The 24,003-nt window shown below is 35.0% G+C and overlaps 1 protein-coding gene across 6 annotated transcripts in view; it reads left to right on the forward strand.

Annotated features, from left to right (window-relative positions):
- The window catches only part of LOC138703465 (uncharacterized), a 59,797-nt gene that overhangs the window by 33,883 nt on the left and 1,911 nt on the right, over nt 1-24,003 (forward strand). For all 6 annotated transcript variants that reach the window (XM_069831378.1, XM_069831354.1, XM_069831346.1 and 3 more), the window contains 6 exons: nt 738-2,520; nt 5,638-5,795; nt 10,837-10,939; nt 11,186-11,365; nt 13,675-13,901; nt 19,899-20,060. In XM_069831378.1, coding sequence (XP_069687479.1) covers nt 738-2,520; nt 5,638-5,795; nt 10,837-10,939; nt 11,186-11,365; nt 13,675-13,901; nt 19,899-20,060 — 2,613 coding nt within the window. The remainder of the gene's footprint in view (nt 1-737; nt 2,521-5,637; nt 5,796-10,836; nt 10,940-11,185; nt 11,366-13,674; nt 13,902-19,898; nt 20,061-24,003) is intronic.

A 24,003-nucleotide genomic window follows, 5' to 3' on the forward strand; every position in this document is an offset into this window, starting at 1 on the left:
TGTAGCCATTAGTATTGGTAATTTTTTGTTTCTAAAAGTGTACAGTAATTTTAATAATTATGCAATACTGCATCCAACATAAACATTGTGGAAGTTTCCAAAATGATATTAACTAGCTTCAGGAATTCAAGAGACATTGTACATAGTACTCTTTTCTCTGTTAGTTTACATTCCCAGAAAACAAAGTAATAAAACACTGAAAATGTGATCATTTTGCAAACTCTTTCGTTTAGATTGACTCGTGAACAGAATTCTGTTGTTTGAAATGAATGCTTAAGAAATTTTTTATTTCACTATTTTAAAGCAAAAGACCAAGTAAGATTTTTGCTAGATTCTTAAATATTTTAAGAGTAAATTACGTATCAGTATTGTAAAAGTCCGGAAATCCAGTTACCAGAATTCAAAACCAATCTAATACCTGGACTTTTCGAAACCCGCGAACTTTTTCAAAATTAAAGGGCTTTTGTGTGTTTGCGTGTGCATGTTAAGCTTTGAACATGTTTTTAGAAGTATTGTCTTAAATCCGAAAATCTGGTTTGACCCAGTCCCTGAGCAGTTCAGATTTCAGGACTTTTATTATATTGAGAAAGTTCGTAAGTACTTATTCTATGAAAATGACATAAGGCTTGTTAGAGAATTCTTTGCTGAAGTCTGTATAACTAGGTAATTAGATGATATTTGTTTTGCTTGTTAGCATAAGTTTGTAATTTGATTCTATTCTTCTATTTTATTTTTAGGTCCCAGACATTCAGACATTGAATAATGATAAAGTCGAAACAATATTATTTTCAAAACAAAACAATTTCCAACATTTTTTAGAATCGTCCTTTGATGTGCTAATAAGGACTGCATACAAACAGGCTGGACATGAATTATGGGGATTTTTGATGCAATTTGCTACTATCACCGGAATGGCTAAAAGTCAAGCATTGAAACAAATATTTAATTATATTAAGATCAACGAATCCTCATGGTCACCAAATTTGAATAATCTGCTACTGCTTGTGCTGCAAGAAGATCTTCTGAGGGATGGTTTAGTTGGATTTAAAATGCTTTCAAAATTGGGATGTGATTCTTTTCCTGAAAATCTACTGAAAAAACTAATTGAACATATTGTATCTAATTCTTATGATAAGGATTTCATGAGAGAATTGTATGATGATGTGATTGTACATATCCCTTTGTCTATTCTCAAAGTAATTGGCTTTGTCCCACTAAAAGAGTTTTCCTTAAAACTCGAACATTGTGGTCTAAAAACTGAAGCTGAAACTTTTAATCGCAAACTGTCTTCTCCAACCATTGCAGATAATCAAACTTTTGAATTCGCAACTAATCAGAGCAAATTAATACAAGTGTGCAAAGGAAGTCCCTGCGAAAGTATAGCAAAACCAAACTGGAAACAAACTGACATGCAGAACAACTGTCCAATGCAGAATTGTCCAACAAATGGTGAAAATGAAAACAAGTGTATTTCTAGCGATGTTTCTTTACAGGTCAATAATCAAAAGAGAGAAATAGAACACAGCAGATTTCAAATTTCAGAAGGTATTTCATGTGACAGTATTCATGAACCCAGGAGAAAGATACAATTAAAAATTTCTCCTCAAAATTCTACTGATTCCACTGCCTCAGGAGTTTCATTTCCTAATAAACAGAGAACTGCTAAAGAACACAGCAGATTTCAAATTTCAGAAGGTATTTCATGTGACAGTATTCATAAACCCAGAAGAAAGATACAATTAAACAGATCTCCTCAAAATTCTACTGATTCTACTTCCTCAGAAGTTTCATTTCCTAATAAACAGAGAACTGCTAAAGAAAGAATAACTGTGGTTTCAGACTTGCAGCAAAGTTCCAACATAAATACAGGGAATTCAGATACAAGAGACTTGCGTCAACTTCTTAATGAAAAAAGGAAAAGAAATTTTGAACATTCAATGAATAACAGGGTAGTTGACAACCTGGCAAGTTTCAACATTTCCTCTCAATTATCAGACGAAAATAAAATAAGCATTAAAAACGACTTGAGAAGTGTTTTAAACATTAGAAGTTCTCACTCATCATTTGTGCAAAAGCAAAGTGTATCAAATCCTGGTATTTTGACAGCATTTTTAGACATGAAAAATAAAAATCCAGTGAATTGTAAATTCGAAGTGAAAAGATTCAAGAGAAATAAGTTTGAGAAGCAGCATAACTTGAAAACAAGTGCTGTACAAATTAATCATTTACAGAATCAACAGGAGCTTTTTCAAGTGCCTTCACCATTTATGAAACCATCTGAAAGAATGTTTGTGTCTCCTGGTATGAAGTTCATGCAAAATAGGGAATTAAATACAGATTGCAATGCAGTTATTTTACAGACAGCATTGGGCACAAGAGATTGGATAACTATAGTACATATTTTTGAAAACTGCGTAGACAGAACTGAATCTATTGGTATTGCACATCAGGTCTATGAAGTACTGAGACAAGATATGGAAATATCAACTACTAATTTTTTGTTCCTGATGCAAGAAGCAGGTAGAGTATTACAGACTATTTGTTAAAAATTTTACAATTTAAAATATACTAGGATCATTCCAAAAGTAATACAGTTCATGTTACCTTAAATTCTTTCCTCTCTCAACACTCTCTTGATACATCAGGATAAGGACATGTATTCCTGCAGAGTGAAGCCACTTTTCTCATTTCCCCAAAATACTTGTTCCTCAAAAGCATTGTTCCTTATGTGACAATCATTGAAGTGTCATCATATTAATTTTTGAAGGGAAAATCAGACTTGGAAAGATTTCTATCTGCTAAATAATATTTTTAAACACTGTTACCAATAATATGTGGAGTACTGAAGAAACTTCTCAGTTGCATTGTGTTTGACAAGGTGAGTGGAAGGAAGATGTCTGCAGCTTCATGATATTGCACAGTACTTGCTTGTTAGCCATTTTGGCACGAATCAATTATCACATAAACTCACATATTACTTTCACATGATGACACTCTTCTGGCAGTTGTAAAAAAGTGGCTTAAAGCACAGGCTCAAGTTTTATATTGTAGACGTATATGCTGTTGTTTGTAGGTGCTGGATATCTGTGGAGAGGATGCAAAAAAAAAAAAAAAATGTTGCACTTATAGATGAGTAATGAAGTTGCAGATCAAAAAGTGATTCTATATGTAATTGATTACTTTTGGAGTGATTATTTTCGTAATTTGGTATATACCTAAAATGTATGTTTAAACAAATAATGTTTATAAAAAAAAATGTAGTTTGTAGTTTCTGAGTATGACTTGAAAGGTATATGATGAACTTCCTGGTTTTATTCAGTAGATTCAATTGCAGACAATCTATTAGACTCGTAGTGGAGGAAGTGGCTGTGGCACTGGTTATCTTTCATTACTTGTGTCTTTCCTGTCTTTCTTATTCCTCTATTTTTCTTATTATCATTATGAACTTCATCTCAGAAAGAAAGGTTAAAAGAAGTAGGTACTGCAATTGAACTATGATTAACCCTTCAGTACTCGTGTACTTTTTCGTAATGTATTCAGTTGCATGAGGGACAGCTGTCACCAAAGTTATATTCTTGCTGTAGAGAATGTATTTGAACATTCTTTTCAGTATGAATGTTTATATAAATGTGTTACTACGGAGTATGCACAGTTTACTTATAATTAATAGATTATTATTTATGTGTAAATTTACCTACAAAATTAACACTGGAAACACGTTTATAATCCTTGCTTTGTTGTGAAAGTCTTTGTATACAATAAAACCTGAATAACTTGTGTCCTGTTGTGCTATTTTCCTTGGATTATCCTTGTAAAGTATTTATTTCTGAATGCTTTCTGCAGATGTGGCTTTACAAAACCTAGTTATTTACAAGCAGTTTACACGGATCCTTCAAATGGTCGGCACATGTCCGTTTTGAACATTTCTAGTCGCTGTGTCTCGAGACCTACCAAATTGGTAACAAAGGCCACTGGATCCATTCCTTTGTGGGGCTGGCGTAGTGAATGCTTGAATTCCCAGTAACACTTGAGAATGCCTTCTAATCTCTGAAGGAATTTGATAAACATAGATCTACAATCCTTCGAAGTTCAATAGAACAGATTCTCTCTAAAGATATAGTACATACTTAAAAGAAGTGGTAATGAATACTTATTGAAACTTTGCAGAAACCGTAACATAAAAGTCACATGGTTGACAGTTGTCACCCAGAAGAATAAAACCTTAACTACGCAAGTAATAAGAGCAACTTCAAGACTGAAACTAAAGAATGTTATGTGAGCTTGTTTTTGAAGGTACCTATAGCCTCACGTTTGTAAATCCTTTCTGGAAAATACAACAATGAAAAGAAATATGCTGGTTAACAGATATCCTCTATGCAAGTACTGTTGTTGTTAGTCAACTGTCCGAAAACAGGTCTGAACCTCACAAGTGATACCAATAAGGCACCACTTATAAGGTACCTAGGCCAGGAGATAATGGGGTAAGGTGGCCAGTTCCTTTCCCTCCTCCATTGCATACAGTGAGTACTGAAGGGTTAGAATATACAGAAAGTTTTATGTTTCTTTCAGCATAAAACAACAGCAGATCTATATTACAAAAGAAAAAAAGAATTTAGTAATAAAGTGCCTATTGAAAATTCAGTTACAGAACATGATATTCATTAGAAAACGTGGATATTTTTAGCAAGATATAATTATTAGCAGGCAGCTAGGTAGAGCAGTTGACCAAAGACTGGGCGGTTTTTATCATTACCAAAACTTCCAGAATGGCCCTGGGATTCACTCTGCCTCCTATCAAAATGACTACCAGGTATTTCCTGGTGGGGGGGGGGGGGGGGGTAAAAGGTGGTTGGAGTGTGTTGATAACCATACTACCTCATTCTAGTGCCAAAGTCAAGAAAACATGGAACTCCACCTCTATGCTTCAAAGTGGCTTTATGGCATACATACATCAGTATGTTAGAAACAACTGAAATCTATTCTGAACAAAGATAAGAATGAAACTTCAGCAAAATCAGGATCTTGGTGGATTTTATTCTAAGGATTTAATTTTGGAAATGGTGTTTTTAAAATATATTAATATTTTCATTTTTTTTTTTCTGCTGTGTTAATTATGAAAGAATCCACGTAAAACTAAAATAATTCATGTTACAAGTATTCATGTAACTGCACTTCAACTTAAAATTGAGTTCTTAATATATTTTTTTTCATTTCTCATGAGGGAAGAAGAACAGGCTGTTTATAGTTGTAAATTTTTTAATTATAAATCCTATACTTCATAAATATATTTCCTTTGTGCAAACTAATCTATATCTGGAAAGCAGAAAATGTGTTATATTTCTCTTTGTTAGTAGAGAATGATAACAGTTCTTAAATTTTTATTTCAGCAGGGTCTCTGTGAGAATTTTTAGTTGTAAATTAATCACTACTCGTAGTACTGGTTAATGTCCTACTTGCATGTATGTACTGCATAATTTATTCTCTCTCTCTCTCTTTTTATTTTTCCTTCAACCACTACTCATAATACAAATTGGGTTAACGTCTTACATGCATGTGTGCACAGCACATTTTGTTCCCCTTTTCCCTCCCTCCCACCATTTCAACTGCGTAATTAATACCATGAATTGTACTGTATAGAAAAACGCAACATGAGAGCTTCTCCTTTCCTGGAAATAATCATGAGCGTGATTGGGATCAATGTAATGTTGGACCTCACAGTTCATGAAAAGTGGAATGAGGCATATGACATCTACATCAGAATGAAAAAGATGGAAATAGACTTCCATCAGTTACAGGTAAGATGTGGTTAAACTAAATTTAAATACTTTAACATTCATATCTCAATCACAATACAGTGAAACCTGTTCAAGATGGAAGTAACATGATCCAAATTTTTTTTTTTCCATTATGGACAGGTTTCCGTGTTATTCAGGTGTGAAGTTAAAATGGAATATTTTATCATTTGTATAAATGAAAAACAAAATGGCATGCCGCAAATTGTAGGAATTACAAAATATTCCGTTTAACACTACTGACATTAAATCATCTTCCTGTCACTTATTTAATTGAAGAATGATCCTGATGAAAATCTCATTAAATGATAAATGATATTAACAACAAATTTCTGGATACTGTTAGTAAGGAAGAAATTCTTAAAGCTATGCAAGGTATTTCGATTGACACTTCTGCAGGACCAGATAAAATATTGATGCGAACTATTAAATGTGAAAAAGTTGCAGTAATTTTAGCATTAATAGGAACTAAAATGTTATCACACAATTGGGTACCTAATTTTTTTCGGAAAGCTAGAACTGTTCTTATATATAAAGGTGGAGAAAAAAAGGACCCAAATAATTATCGACCTATAACCATTTGTTCAGTAATTCGAATAGTTTTGGAGAGGTGTCTTTGTTCAAGAATGCAACAATACGTAGAATTTAATGAAAACCAACGAGGATTTGTATCTACTGCTGGTGCACAGATTAATGCCTCTATATTAAATTCAGTTCTTCGTAAGGCCAAAATCGAAAAAGAAGATGTCACCATCTTGTTTCTTGATGTGCATAAAGCTTATGATACTGTTGGACATCAGCATTTGGAATCTGTCATTCACAATTCTGCCCTTCCCCAAAAATTACAGGATTTAATTATAAATTTACAGTGTGGAAATGAAACCCAGATAGAGGTTGGAATCCATAAAACAAAACCCATACCGTTTAAACAAGGGGTTATGCAAGGCGCTCCTCTTTCCCCAATGCTTTTTAATCTCAGCATAGACCACATTTTTGATGAATTATCCGAGCCTAGTGTGGCTGAAGAATTTGGATATGACCTTGTATCGGATCTAAATAATGTAGTAACATTAGGATTTGCGGATGATATTGCACTTGTTGCTAAAAGTACAATTGCTGCATCTGAAATATTTACCATGACAAAACGGTCATTACAGCAGATCGGATTAAGTCTAAATGAATCTAAAACTCAAACCATCGTTATCGAGAAAGGAAAATTAAGTAGTACGACATTGAATCTTGGAGGATCAATTGTTAATAGTATTGATGGAGATGAACGAATCAAATACCTTGGGATTAATTTTTCTGATGAAATTAAGTTTGACATTGCCAAAGTAATCAATAATTTAAATAATAAGATCCAAGCTTTAACATCTACTTATCTTCTGAAACCAGAACAAAAACTCAATGTTTTAAATATGTATATTTGGCCTATACTTGTTTATCCTCTTCAAAATGCTCCCCTTCACCAGCTTTCTGACCGGTTTCTCGAAGATGTGGATAAGTTAATTAAAAGTTTGGTGAAGGAAATTTTATGTTTGCCAGGAGACACGCCCGACGCGATGTTGTACACTGAACGTAAATATAAGGGTCTCAGCCTTTTCAAAGCTCAATGGGAAGCATATTTACAGCATCTCAATATTTGCAACACATTATTGAGAACCTCGAATCCTCTTGTCGTTTCTACAAGGAACATAGCAGCAGAAAAGAAAGTATGTTCCAGGAAGTTAAAAATTCCACCTGAAGATCTGGATATAAGTAACATCAATGTCCATAAACTACGACAAAATCTTAGGAAACAAGAGTACGACAAATGGTGTGCGCTTCCACATAAAGGAAAAGGTGTTATTTTATTTCAAGAATATACTCCCGGAAATAAATGGATTTTTTCTAAGGAGGGTCTATCTTCCTCTGAATGGCGGGACGCAATTAAGATGAATGCTAACGTAGCACCAGTGAGAAGTCTTCATGGGAGATCCTTGGACGGTTTCCGTTGCAGATACTGCAACGAGATTGAAACCTTAGCACACGTCCTAGGATCCTGTCAGCATGGAGAACTCCTGAGAAATTCACGCCATCATAACATCCGAAAACTAATAGCACAAGCCCTTAGAAACAAATCCTTCGAGGTCCATGAAGAGGTGCACTGCGTTGCGTCTGAAAGCGGCGGAATTAGAAGAGCGGACATCGTGGCTCTAGACAAGACTAATAGTAAAGGCTTTATACTGGACCCAACTGTTAGATTTGAGATGAGCCAGACCCAACCATCCGAGGTCAACAAAGAAAAACAACAAATTTATGAGCCTACTATTCCGTATTTTCGAGAAAAATATCAGATGGAAGGCACCTGGGAAGTACATGGTTTAATGATCGGAGCGAGGGGCACCATCCCACGATCAACTGTAAACACTATCAAAACATTTGGAATCCATGACATCATTCCAAAAATAATTACTTCAACCATTAAAGGGTCTGTGGCAATTCTGAAAAATCATTTATACGGAATATCATAATACCCCCCCCCCCTTTTCTATTCGTTAGTGTGTGATTGTTACAAATATATGTACAAATTTATTATTTCTTAAACTTAAGCTCCTAGTTCACATTTAAATTTGGCTCATCTATCTTACTGTAATCATTACTATTCTTATATGTGTGTTATTCTGTGTTTTTGGCAACCCAGGATGCCTGGGCAGACTATTTCTTGAAATAAATTATATATTACATTGTATCGTAACACACTCATTAAACACTATAAAGTTTATTAATCACACTAAATTTAATATCTAACACTATACTATAATACTATACTGTATATCACAGCAGTCCACACCTGTGGAGTAACGGTCAGCGCGTCTGGCTGCGAAACCAGGTGGCCCGGGTTCGAATCCCGGTCGGGGCAAGTTACCTGGTTGAGGTTTTTTCCGGGGGTTTTCCTCAACCCAATATGAGCAAATGCTGGGTAACTTTCGGTGCTGGACCCCTGACTCATTTCACCGGCATTATCACCTTCATATCATTCAGACGCTAAATAACCTAGATGTTGATACAGCGTCGTAAAATAACCCAATAAAATATCACAGCACATTATTTAATTGGACTAGGAGCCTAGAAGCCTTGAATTCTGGATTACCTAATTTCTTTGCCAGTTCAAGGGTTTGCTTTGCAGAACAGGTCCAGAAATTTGAATGATCTTTGAAAGGGCAAGAACAATCCACTCCCACAACAGTTCATTTATTTCTATGTAACCAGTTGTTTTCTATTTCCTTTTGTGTCACCATTATTGACCACAAGCCACTCACTCATGATACGGCCTTTATTTTTGAAAGTGTTAAATTACACCTGAGTTTTCCATTCATAAATTTCAACATTATTTTTCATACTCTTCGTTTCTCATTTTCCTCGATAACTTTTACTTCATCAATTAATGATAGTGCAACATTTTTACGCAACTTTTTTTTTATCACGAAATCACTAATATACTTGCGTTCTACCTAGCTACGACAGTATACAGGAGTGAAGCATTGAACATCTTTGAAGGGACTCGTCTGCCTAGTCAATAGGGTAATAAAGTTTATGACCACCAGGCCAACACACCCTCGCATCCTAAAAAATTTTACAAAGAAAACTTGTTTTTATCTTATTGACCTATATATTTCGTACATTCCTTGAAAACACATACTGTTTCAAAATATAGTTTACATTAAAGTAGTGTGTCCAAAATATTATTTCCGTTTTGAACAGTAGCAGACAGTTTCCGTTTCCATGTTGGACAGTTTCCGTTTTATTCAGGAAAAATTACACATAATACATATGAATTTCGCAGGAACCAATAAATTGTTCCGAAATAGACAGGATTCCGGATTATTCAGGTTACAATTTGAACAGGTTTCACTGTATAAATTTATGACGAAAATCAAGAAGCCGTGATTGATAGGACTTGCATGAAATGAAAGTGCGAAGATTATTAGTTAGAAAACTCCATAAAATTGAGCACTGAAGAGACTGAAATGCAGTGAACAGTGTCAAATACATTGTTTGTGTGAGTAAGCTTTCAGTAAGTCTGTGATAAAATATTATTTTAAGTTCACACTGTGGTCTTTTTTTATCATTGAATATCATGTATATCAGGAGAAATCAAAAAGTAAAGTGACTTTGTTGACAGGGTCGCCATAAACACATCAAGGCGAAAATAGCAATGGCTATAAGATCTACAGTACAGAACTGTACCTATAACTTAATATTACCTCAGTTATGTGATGCCTAGACTTAGTCTTTTAAACAATATGACTGCCCCTTCGTCTACAATTTCTTACCTTACTTGTAAATAGATCCACAGAATCCACTATCATGGGTAGACGAGGACATCCCACCTTTAAAATTAAATATTACGTGGTGGGTGGTGCCATTTGAAATTTCAAAGTGGCGATAGCTGGAGACGAGAGGAAACCTAATATGTAATAAATATCGGTTTTAAACTTCCCTCTCCTTATCTAAATCATCTGTTTTTTGTTTAAATCGCATTTACTTCAAATAGATAATTGTTGGGACTAGCTAGTGGAGTTGTTGGGACTGGCTGGTTTTGAAATGAAAGCCTTGTATCATCATCTTCAATAAACTTATCAGTTACAGTCATAATAAGAAATTAGTTGATATCAAAATTTCTCTACATTTGGCGCAAGGAATAATTCTGGACAGCCTTTAAGGGATCATTTAGAAAGAAAAGACGAAGAACTTCAATTAGAGGCAAATCAATTAATGAAGGAAGAGGAAATAGTAAAGTTTAAAATAATAAATCATGTTTGTGTATGACAAAAATTCATATAAGTTTGAAACATTCGTTATTGCCATATTGATATGCAAAAATTTCTGTCAGTTATCACCACAAATTAATTAATCCAATATTTTATCTTATCAATACCTAGTCATATGTATACATATATGTGTTCCATTTTAGTAATTCCAAATTGCAAAATTTATTTCTTGTAGATATAAAGGCAGTCATTGTAATCATATAAAATGATTTCACTTTTATTTTCCTCAGATATTTAAGCAAGAAGAATTCAGCCCGTGCCGAAAGATCTTGTTGTGTGTTCAGGTTTGCATACGAGTTGGAGATATGAGTGAAGCTGTGCACATTTTGAAAGGTAAGTTGTTAAAATTATCATAAAAGACTTACATACGTTAGACATGGAATTTTTATAACATTTCAGAACTATATGTTCGATCCATTTGTTTTGCTAGTCAGAAAATACCTATTAAAAAGGAAGGAGGAAATTGTAAAAGTACTCTAAAGAATATTGCACTAGTGTCATGGAATTCTATATGTAACACTGCCATTAACATTTTAACAATTATATTAGTTGTGAATATGTTCTTTTAATATTTTCCAGATAACAATTTAATATCACCCAATCCAAATGGATGGAAAGTAAGAAGTACAAAAGAAGATATGAAAATGCAGTTAGAATTATGTGGTACACTGTTTTGTAGAATTACTCAAGAGAGCCCAGCCTTAATGGCATTGGAATTTTTCATTCTACTTTTGCATACTCAAGGAAGCTTATGTAATGGTAAGACAAGTAAATTTTTTTGAAAACATTACTTTCATTGTAACATATCTTGACATACATATAGGAGTCCATAAGCATGAGTTCTATCAGTTACTCCTATTCTTGCAGAGAAATAGATATTTCCCCATCTTCAATATTCTAACTCCTCTTGTATTGATAATCTAACAAATCCTATGAGTGAATTAAATGATGGATTCTTGGCAAAAGCATTGGGATTCTTTTATGAATCTTATGTATTATGGTTAAAATCCAAAGGTTCAGCCCCTAATCTAGCCCGCAACATGTTGAAGGGAGTAGCATTACATTTGTTTACTGCTGCACCATGCATCAGGTACATAGTGTCAACTCACAACTACACTCAATTAGACCTCAAGCTCTGGGCAGTCCAATCAGTCTGATAGATAGCATATGGTTAATAAAGGCAGCATACTTACTTAGTTACAAATGGCTTTTAAGGAACCCGAAGGTTCATTGCCGCCCTCACATAAGCCCGCCATCGGTCCCTATCCTGTGCAAGATTAATCCAGTTTCTATCATCACACCCCACCTCCCTCAAATCCATTTTAATATTATCCTCCCATCTACGTCTCGGCCTCCCTAAAGGTCTTTTTCCCTCCGGTCTCCCAACTAACACTCTATATGCATTTCTGGATTCGCCCATATGTGCTACATGCCCTGCCCATCTCAAACGTCTGGATTTTAAGTTCCTAAAGGCAGCATACTGGTAATAAACAGTGTTATTGAACATATTGTCGTTAAAAGTGCATACTTAAGCAATTGCACTACATATGAACTAATGTTCAAATTATATAAAGGAACAGTAATATGTACAGCTGTCAAAAAAAAAAGTGGCTGCACTTGTGAACAGTGAATGTTTTCTAAGTCCACTTTAGATCATGGTAATGTCATTCACTTTGTAGACCTGTTCTGTAACAATCTACAATACTGAAATTGATAGTACCAGACCAGCATAATACGTGGTTTTCCTGTTCATAATCACTTAGATTGATTTTATATTGATCAGTTTTATTATTATTTCACTCCCCAGAGGCCCTGATATATCAAAAATCAATCCTCGATTGGATTTTATAACATATTTCAGACTCTTAAACAAAATACAGCAAATTTAAATAGTTTAATTAAGTGTTACCTGGTGAACTACTATAGCTTTGACGAGACAGGCATATGAATATTATACATTTGGAACTTATGAATTGTCGACATCCCATTCGTTTTGCTGTTAAGTGTACTTTATGACCATATGTATAGTATGTAATTTTGAAAAAATAAATTCTTGGATCAGTAATCAATCTGCTCCTGTTCCGGACTATGTACCTTAGTGTTTTGAGCCAAGTTCTTTCAGACTAACTGGGTTGGCTAGGCTTGAGGTCCTTCTGCACGAGTGTTGTGAGTTGACTGTATGCATGGCACAGAAATAAGCAAATGTAATGCTACTCCCCCCAACACATAACGGGCTAGATTAGCAGTTGAAATTTCGAATTTTAATTATGGTACAGAATGAAGTTGTGGGTATGATTTTTTTTTTTTTTTTTTCAAAATATTTTTTCTTTTGACAGTCCACCAGTGCTGTGTCCCATTGTCTTCCCATTAGTAATGAAGAACTTGTGTAATCAGTTAGGAATTCTTGATCTTTGGCATCTTTTCAACTACAGAGACTATCCAGAAATTATGATATGGCAGTGATAATGAAACAGTGGTGGTGGGCTCTATGGTCTAGTGGTAGCCATTAAGGTTGTGACTGAAACCAAAGGATTTGTAAGGGACAATAACATTCTTGCCATGACTCCCTTCAGAAAGGTTTAACTAAAAGTTCTGTGCAGTAGATTAACAACACATAGAGAATTCTGATCCAGAAAATATTACCAGCTAGCTGTTCCTTGTCGCATCGAGTTTTCAGTTTTGTGGACAGTATATTGTAAAATCCTAGCAACCTTTGTGGTATAAAGCTAAAAGCAAAAGGGGGGAAAATTGGAATGCAATAGGCCTTAAAATACCGATGCATTTAGGGAAGATTATCACAATAATTGGCTTATATTTACATTTTAGGAGATATTGTTGGTTGGTTTCTGAGACTGAGTAGTTTACATCTCATTGTTGAAATAGGAATGATAGAAGAAACTGAAAACATATTCCACATCTGTTTTGATGAAAAGACATCAGCTGACTGCTAAACTTTGCAGCTGAAAAATGTTATTAAATAAGAAACTAACCAGTGTTGCTAGTAATATTTTATAAGATATCTTTCTATTATACTGCTACTATATAACTCTTCTTTTTTTTTTTGACAGGAGTAGATCTTCTTCAACACAGCAATTTACTCATGGTGAAGCTATTGGATGAAGGCTATCAAACAGAAGCTTTAGACTTGTATTCTCACATTAAGGATCAGAGTCGTGGTCTGGAATCTCCTACATATAGAGCCTTGCTTGTGACTCTTGTCTCCAGAAATGACATTATCCTGGCCAAACATCTCTACCAGACTGCGCAATGCATGCATGTTTATTCATACCCTTGGGTAAATTTTTACTTTTAATTTTTTTAATATCATTTTTGTTGATATAATATTATTGGGTCATTTCATCTCAAATTGGACAAAAGTATTTAAAAATGAAACTCGTACTTTTATGCATGTGTGAAGGATCACGACATAAAAACTAAAAACTTCTGCAAGATGTGAGCCCTTTATTACAAATACTTACATTTATAAATGTTAATGATATGTTATTTCAAGCAAAATCCACCTTTAAAAATAAATATATCTGAAACTGCACTGCTGGAAAATAAATAAAAATTGTACATGAACCTCTTATAAGAGTGTTTCTAATATTATATGACCAATATTTATTACTTTAACTAGAGGGGTATTATTATAATTGTAACTTATTTTAAAGAGCTTCAGCCACTTTAAAAGCTGGAAATAAATGTTTGTTTAATCTACTTTAAAATGGAATAATTATACATTTTAAAAAGTAGGGTGTGATAACATGAACAATGGGGGAAAAAAATTAAACTTCCTGCTACCTGTGAAAATTAAGTTTGGTACACAAAGATGCTTGTAAGCATAAAGTGAACGTCTGGTAATGTTATCAGCACAAGTCATAGCATGATCGCTTGCTTCAACTGTGTAGCGTGGGTGGAAAAACAAAATAAAACCCGTTCACCTAGTGATGCATTCTTCCTAGTCTAATAATTATATATATATATATATATATACACTTTATCTCTTTTCACTACATTGTCCATCGAAATAGAAAATTATATTTGGACATGACAGCTTTTTTGAAGCCAGCTAGAAGAAAATGAAGCTGAATATGAACACTTGCTATTCTCCACGAATGTTACATGGGTTAATGAAGGAAAGCTTCTTGAAAGACTTTAATCTCTTACTATAAATAATCGATTTCCTAGACTCAATTGGAGAAAATTATGCTCAGCTACAAGATGCTACTTGGCTGCAAAATTTAGCTTTTATGTTGTTGTTGTTTTCTAATGCCAGGCGTTTGACAATAAAGTCATTTGACCTCTTGCACTCCAATATTTTTCAAAGATATTATCATGACCAGCCACTGAAGCACAGATTTTGAGGTGTTCCGAATCCATTTCTTGGTTTGAGTTGCACAATGGGCAGTTAGGGGACTGATATATTCCAATTCTATGCAGGTGTTTGGCCAAACAATCATGGCCTGTTGCCAATCTAAATGCAGCTACAGACGATTTTCGTGGTAAATCGGGAATTAACTGTGGATTTTGATGCAGAGAGTTCCATTTTTTCCCTTGGGATTGAGTTATCAAATTTTGTTTGTTGAAGTCTAAGTATGTAGATTTAATAAATCTCTTCACAGAGTAATACGTAGATTTAGTAGCAGTGTTGCCCTTCTTTGCTAAAGCATCCGCATTCTCGTTTCCCAGGATTCCACAATGGGATGGTATCCATTGGAATACAATTCTTTTATTGAGTGATATTAATTGAGGAGCATTTTAGTTATTTCTGCTGTTTGAGATGAAGGTGTGTGTTTAGAGACGATTGATAGAATAGCTGCTTTGGAGTCTGACAATATAACTGCATTCCTAAATTTATTAATGTGGCATAGAAGATTCCTGAGACATTCACTTATTGCAATGATTTCACCATCAAAACTTGTTGTTCCATATCCAAGAGATCTATAAAGTGAGAAGAGACAGCACGTAACACCTGCACCGGCACCTTGTTCTCTGGAGATCAAGGATCCGTCTGTGTATAAATGAAGCCAGTTTTGTTTAGGGTACCTAATATTAATTGTCTCTAAAGACAATTGTTATATTAATATTGATGTTATACCGCCAGCGTTCCATTGTAAGATGTTTAGTTGATTCTGTACCATTAAAGTAATCCCCGCCCAGAGATCCTATTGGGGGACTATTTTACCTCCGAATAATTTTACCTTAATGGTACTCATTTCATATTGGAGTTAAATGGCAAGTTGTAGCTTTGTACTTTACTTCATAGACCACTGCAATGCATTCAACCTTTAGCTGCAAGGGAAAAGGAAGAGTGTTTTCCAGCCCATTTTAAGCTTTATGTCATACCATTTTGGCTAATGTGATGTCGAGGAAATTTTACCAAATATTTCCTCTACTTTCCTCTTCGATTCTTCAGATTTAGAATCAGAAATTGTGAAAAGTTCAGTCCGACATAGTACTAAAGGCAAGAGTATCAGCTAATACATTCTGGAGTCTATTGTAAAAGAAAAATATGCCTGCTTGAGATCTGTTGCTTTGTGGCTGACTACTTTCTTTAGATCCTCGTATCTCCGTGAAGCAGCTTTTTAGAAATAAAAATAATAAAGTCAAAGTGTAACAGCTTTCTGAGTGATGTTCATACAGAAGCATGTCTTCAATTGTACCTCGGTGAGAGTATGCCTGATTTGAGAGAACATGCAATTTCCTTCATCATTATCTAACTTTTTTATCATTAAGGATGAAGAAGATTTTCCTAAAGTACCTATCATAAGTAATTACTTATAGTACTTGAGAATCTTCTTCATTCTTAATGATAAAAATCTGGCAACCACTATTTAAAATGACAGTAAGAGAGTAAAAGACTATTTCTCCATTGAATGATCATAAACAGAAACAACTGAAGAAATTCTCAGCAAAGTTCGTGATCGAGTGCTACAAGACTGCTGTAATGTACATGAGATTAACGAGGTTATGGACATCTCAGCTGGATGGATGTACTACATATATCCAGGCACAAGAATTGAGTATGTAAAAAATTTGCGAAATTTGTGCTGTTTCTTGATATTGAAACAAAAACATGTTCATTGTCAAGTTTCAGAGAAGTATTGGAGTTCTCTAATAAGAATCCAACCAATTTTCTGAGATTCTACAGTAGATGTGACGTAGATCCATCACAATATACCAAAGATTGCAAGATAGTCAAAATAGTGGTAAAACTCCAACTGTCCCCTGTTGAAGAAGGCAGACAGTTGCATCATTTGGTATTATAATGGAATCACTGAGTTTCCAAAATTATAATATTTTTCTAGGAGCCTTCGTCTTCAGTGGTCTCATGGTTGCCATTGGATTCAGCAGCATGCTGAAATATGTCTGTAATCTAATGGAGCTTACTTAATTTATAAAACAGACCATATAACAGAATGCTTCCTTTACTAGCTTTCTTTCATGTAAGTACTTCGTAATAATATTATTTTTCAAATTGTGTGTGTGTATCCAATGCCTACCCACTTCACTTGCGTGATTCGGGTTCCGCATATTGCGGATAGATGGCAGAACTGTGACTCATTTTCTAGTTGTATACCACTTCGGTGGGCCACACTGTACATGATGTGTATCTGTGGAGAGTTATGTCGTATACTAGGGTGAGTGTATGTGTAAGTGTAGTGTCTGGAATGAGTGATGATGAAGATGAAGGGAGAAGGGGAAACCCAGTGCCGGCACATAGCCTACTCCTGTCGAATAGCACCAAGGGGGCTGCCAGCTTAACGTCCCCATCCGACGGATGAATCACTATCAACAGTGACATATGCCTTCTCTTCATATGCACTGTGGAGAGATTTGAGATTTAACCCAGGCATATTGGTGCACAGTCTAGTGATTAGAAGTTGTGCACCGCCATCTCTCCTAGTCCCAAGGTAGAAATTTTTGCATAAAAATTTCTGACCCCACCGGGAATCGAACCCGGATCGGCTAGTCTGGAGGCAGAACACACTACCACAGAGCTATCTCAGCAGACATTTTTGAAATTGTAATTTGTCTTAATTGTTCCTATCGTATTCTGTGTAAGCAGTACATTCAAATCTTGAGCAATATTAGGTTGATGTGTAAGTTCGTAGAGTTTTTGTTTGTTTGTGTTGTTAGGAGATTGTTTATCATTTATCGTTCGTTATTTGGAAGGTCATGCTTCTAAGTACACCTTGAATTTGATTGTTTATCATTTATCGTTTGTTATTTGGAAGGTCGTGCTTCTAAATACACCTTTAATTTTGCGTATTTGAAGAAAGTTTGTGCTATTTGTGGGCTTCTTGAAAATGAAGTGTCAAGTGGAAAGAAAACGAACACTTCCGACATATCCTTTTGAGTTTAATAGGGAAGCAAGAGTATTTAGAGGCAGCTCGAAACTTTGTGCTGTGTACAGAGAGAATGCCATCAGAGAAAGCACTGCAAGAAAATGGTTGTGTCATTTCAACACACAACACACCTTACAAAAGTTCATGTCCATCCACAGAAGATGATGTTATGCATCAGGTGGGATCAAGAAGCCATCGGAATGTAACATAACTGCTGACATATAATGCCAACAACTCAGATGCCTTGCAGCCGCAATTGAAGAAAAACAACTGGGAAGACTGCATCAAGTGCTGCTGCAACATGATAATGCACACCTGCACTCTGCTAACATGACGAAAGCAGCTATCCAGGAGCTTGGTTGAGAGGCGATTCCACATTTCTCATTCTCCCAATCTTTGTTCCTCAGATTTCTACCTTTTCTGTTCTCTGTCCAACAATCTTCAAGGGAATTCCTTTGATAACGAATATACCGTAGAGACTTGGCTTGACGACTTCTTTAATTCCAAATCAGCAGCAGATGCGGAATCGAAAAACTACCCCTGCTTTGGCAGAAAGTCATAGATAATGTAGAAGAATATATTACTAATTAATTTCTGTCTTCTATTCATCTCAAAAACTTTTGTCACAGTGAAAAAATTCTACGAACTTTTGCATCAGCCCAGTATTTAGTCTCTAATTGTCTATATACAAGTTTCATGGTGTATAAAATACTCGATGTTGTTAGTTTAACAGGGAAGGACAAACTTCAACTCCATCACATGAAAACTTGTCTTCAAAAGAAACCCATATTCAGTCTCGTGTGTTATTTGTAGTGAATTAAGCAGCTGCAGGACAAGTTTCCTCAAAATACAGTAGAATCTCTATTATCCATGGTAATGAACGGTAGAGTGAACGGTTAATCTAAAAAATCGGATAATCTGTACCATAAAAGGTTTTCATAAACTAAATACATAATATTTTCGTAATTTCCTTCATGGTCTTTTCTTTTAATAACTGGTACACAAGGTAATGGATCAGAAGTTTCAAGTCTGTTTTTTTACAATTCATGTTTGATTTTCCGATAAGTCAGTTATTAAAACATCATTTATTGTACTAAAGTCTGGTTTTCAACAACAGGTTTTTAATGGCCAAGGAAACTCCTTATGATGACTGTCTGTGGAAAGCTAGGAATAGTAGAGGTCTCATGTTGAAGATTTACAAATTTTATACAGTTTATATTTTGTTTTTCATTAGCCTAAATCGCGCACAGTTGTAATTCCTATCTCGTATTGTGATGTAAGATGAATCACATTTTCTCTTTTTCCAAACCACTCAATTATTTGCACTTTTTTCCGTAGTACAACGTGTTTTCTTTTGACACTTGTAGCAGACATTTTGCATAGAAGTTAAACAGTACAGCCACTCGAAGAGTAGGCCATAATGCATAAGGTTAAAGGTTTGTAAAACACTTTGTAGAAAAAATTCGTACTAATATAATGTACAGTACTTCATATTTTTTTCTGCGAGAGAGAAAAACAGTCGGATAATCCACCAATCAGTTAATAGGGTGATGGATAATCGGGGTTTTACTGTAATTAAGTTTTCCCTTCCATTATAGTTCCTTGGATTGTATGTTATCATCGTAACTGTCACACTGCAAGACAGAAGGATGTGGGTTCGATTCCCGATGAGGTCATGGATTTTCTCAATTGATCTGAACCTTCTGACTGCACTGACTTTACAGCCCTGATAGCTGTCTTTCCGATGGGAGCATATTTCTACCTTCTGGCAAAGTAGTTACAGCTGGCTGTGGAAAAGTAAAGAAATAACGTCATTGTAATAGCACTGTATCTTTATTATCTCCATATATATATTGACTCTGACTAGCTTCTTTTGGTTTAAAGATGGGTAATTAAATCAGTTACATACTGTATACAGTTTGAATTGTAATTTTGTGTTCCAGGTGAAAGAGCGACCCTACCATATAAAAATCTATTCATATTTAATGGAGGAAGAGATTTATATAATTTTCGATGATTTTCTCCATCAGTTAGCCAAAGAATTGATGATAGATCTTTCTGGAAATCCACAGGTGGACAGTTATAGAGCCAGTATTTGGATTGAGGTAAGACATACTTTTTCTTTAATATTGATAACAACAATAGCAACAGGCATACTATAATGCAGGCAGCTGGAGTGTTGCCTTTCCATGCCAGACCTGGGATGAAATTCTAGTGAATCCAGCTTGAATTTGTGATCAACAAAGACTGTTCGAGACAGGCTTTTGCAGAGAATTGACGTTTTTCCTGCCAGTATTCCACCGTTTTTCCATTAAAAAGTATCACCATTATCATCATCTCAGTATATCGTACATCTACTTTTCAAATTACACTAAGAGCAGCAACAACATAGCATAGAGGTATATTATGATCGGAATGTAAAGTGCCCACATTTAAGTTTGGAAGCAATATTTTTTATGATCAGCACTGAGTAAGAATTGATGACCTTGTGTAGCAAACTTCACCAATTTTGAGGAATAGTCTTCTAGACTTGCCTAATGAGCAAATTGGATTTGCTACATCCATGTGGTACTGATCTAAACAAATACACATCTCGTCTTGTTTTTTGTATACAGATGTTTACTATATAAACATTGATCTGCGTAACAGTAGAATTGATGTTGAAGTCAAGTGACATGTGTTCAAGTTTATGTTTTCATTACTGTTACGTTTTTACTATTATGCCTCTTGTATAAAAAGGCATGTCAGCATAACATTTTGTCAAAAAAATACTTTATATTCAAATGAATAAGAAAGAATCTTAAGTTCAATTACCAGACTCATAAAAGGTCAGAAAAAATGTGAAGCTGGGGAAATGTCATTTGACATGTCTGTGAAAAAACAATGTTACAAAGAAAATGTTATAAATTGATGATTTGTGTTATAATAGTACATTATGCAACGAGCCTATAATGGTAGTAATTAAGACGCGAGTATGTTTGTTTATGAAACGAGAGCAAGCGAGTTTCATAATTTTCATACAAGCGTCTTAATTACCATTATAGGCAAGTTTCATACGACTTTTTATGCTCGACCATATTTCTAACTTGAAATTATTCATAAGTATTCATGTTATGGTTATCTAAGTGAAAAGCGGAACTGACCTTCTAAATTGTGAGATGTGCGCAGACGCGAAAGTATTGATTTTTTCCGAGGAACAAATAATGTCATTGACCTTGATATAATCTCGAGAATAACATGAACATTAATCTTGATATAACCTGGAAATTGATTTAGAATTGAAAAACGAGATGACAAATTGAATTTATTTGAATATTATTTACAATTAACGCTAATTATTATAGTAACAGAACATAACCTTCTGCGACAGTATTGGATTTCCAGCCTCCGTGACGTTTCGCTAATTGTCTTTCGATTGCATATCCGAGAATAATCGATACTTGCGGTTTTATAATGGTAAAATGGTGGTTTCTATTGGCTGAACAACAACTATAATGAATAGGTGTACTTTAATGAGGTGCATTACAGGGCTACTACCAGGTGTATAATTACTACATTTCGGCATGGTCGAGCATAAAAGACATTATTCATAATGTCTATTAAAACTGTGACATTAAAAGATGATATAAACTTCCAAAAGTAGCATGGCAAGTCTTACAAAACAAAAACACTGCGTGAAATGTGAACAGAACAGATTTAATACAAAGTAACACTATGTAAAATGTCAATATAACAGTTAATTTACTATAATTCACAACCCACACTGGCTAACTGTACTAAGGTTCACTGCATATTCAGGCTTCGAACAAGTGACCCTACTCATCCCTACACCACTCCCTTCCATGCATCAACAGCTGAAGTTCAGGAAATACTCAAATGATTATGGAATGGAGATCAGACAGAATGATGTTGATGCCTTACTTGTTCGCAACGTACACATATGTTATATGTGTAAGCAAAAAGAAAAAGGTAATGAAAGTTTTATATCAAACATAACATAGTACATTTAATTAATAACTTATTTCACGAAATACGCACTGAATTGACTGCTTATTTCACGAAATACTCACCGAAATAGTGCCAAGTTTAATACCGAAATCATCCATTTTATTTCACCAAAGATTATGGTCCCTAAGTATCATTATTATTAATATTCTTTTTCCTGCTACTGCAGAAATTTGTAAGTGTTCATATAAACACTTTCCTTGTTATGTGCACTAACTTTATTCATGGACATGGATCATATTAAATTTTTGATATAGGCCTACAACTTAGAGAACTGAAGTAATGATTGTAGTATAACTGTGTTGAAGTGTCATATGAAAGACTTGTGAATTTGCAAAGAGGAAGAATCTGTTAAGATATTGATTACTGCCCGTGTCTCACATCCTGAACCGAGAGTTCCCTAGTGCTTATAACCACACCTCTTAGATCTGCTCGGACCGGCACGGCAGATGCAGCGTGGCAGCACGGCAGCATATTACATGTTCTGAAAGCATTATCCTATGCCAGTACAGGGGTTTTTACTGTTTATAATACTGGATACTGTAATCGTGGTTACCACTATCGCTATTATCTCTGATGGCGATTTCCTAAAATGTATGTACACACTAGGCCACTCTTCGTTCAGTCTGGACAACTGCTGAATTACCATAGAGCAGCATTTCTCAAAGTATGTTCCGGGGTTCCGTGAGCCCTATGTGATTTTAAATTTTATTTTATACTTTTTTACTTGGTTATTTAACGACATTGTATCAACTACTAGGTTATTTTGCACCGATGGGATTAATGATAGCGAAATAGTATTTGGCGAGATAAGGTTGGGGATTCGCAAAGATTACCTGACATTCGCCTTACGGTTGGGGAAAACCTCGGGGGAAAAAATCCAACCAGATAATCAGCCCAAGCGGGAATCGAACCCGCGCTCGAGCGCATCTCAGGATCGATAGCAAGCGCCTTAGCCGACTGGGCTGCTCCGGTGGCTATTTTATACTTAGTGGATACTATAAAAATATATAAATGTTATGAAAATATGAATCAATAATAACATGAAACCACCGATAATAATAACAATAATAATAATAATAATGATAATGATAATAATAAGAATCCAAGAATATGCGTAATAATAATATGTTTAATGAACATCTAAAACGGAAAATACCCATAATACTTATCACTTTCATCACTGGATTCTCTGCGCATGTGTTCACTAAAACAAAATATCGAAAAGACAAAATGCAGAAGTACAATAGAAATGAGACTACAACTTTCCGCCATAAAACCAGATTGCAGGCTTAAAAAGCAAATTACATTCGTCCCACTGAACAGAATTATTGAGATACTAGCTTTCACTTGTCTGTTAATTATTAAATACTAATAAAATATTACAAGGATTCCGCAATTACACTTTGCATTAAATGGGGTTTTGCGGTGGAAAAAGTTTGAGAAACACTGCCATTGAAGAAAGAGTTTATGGATGTGTACACATGACAACCATAATCGCGATTAGGTCGATAATCTCGAGTAGAGACTGTAGTGTACCACTGGTATTAGTGTTTAGTTACAGGAATTGATGAGCCTATACATTCGCTTGTCCATGGCTGATCTTGCTCCATAGCTGACGAAAGGAATCCTTAAAAGGCCGATGTGTTGAACGTAGGGTAGTAGGCACATGCGGTACCCAGGACCTCCTACTCCCCCGCTCTGCGTCTCACCCCGCAAAGAAACAGCTCAGGAAGTGAGGCACGGGCAGTACATATAATTATTTGTTTGACTGTTAAGTTACATAAAATGGCAGTTTTGTCATTATGTACAGTAAAATATAAAGTGAGAACGTGTATGCCATTTGGTGGTACCTATTTTTTTAAGAACCCACGTAGTCCTACATATAATGCAGTCCTCTTGACTAATTATGCTCCAATATTCAATTTTGTTTCCACTTTGTGCATCAGAAACTTGTCCAATCTCATAAAGCGTAGTCCTGCAGAAGCACTTGATTGGCTCACAGAGATGTTTGTCAGCACAGGAGAGTACTCAGTGTGTCCC

This window comes from Periplaneta americana, chromosome 1 (genome assembly GCF_040183065.1).
Source record: "Periplaneta americana isolate PAMFEO1 chromosome 1, P.americana_PAMFEO1_priV1, whole genome shotgun sequence".
In the NCBI taxonomy this organism is placed as follows: domain Eukaryota; kingdom Metazoa; phylum Arthropoda; class Insecta; order Blattodea; family Blattidae; genus Periplaneta; species Periplaneta americana.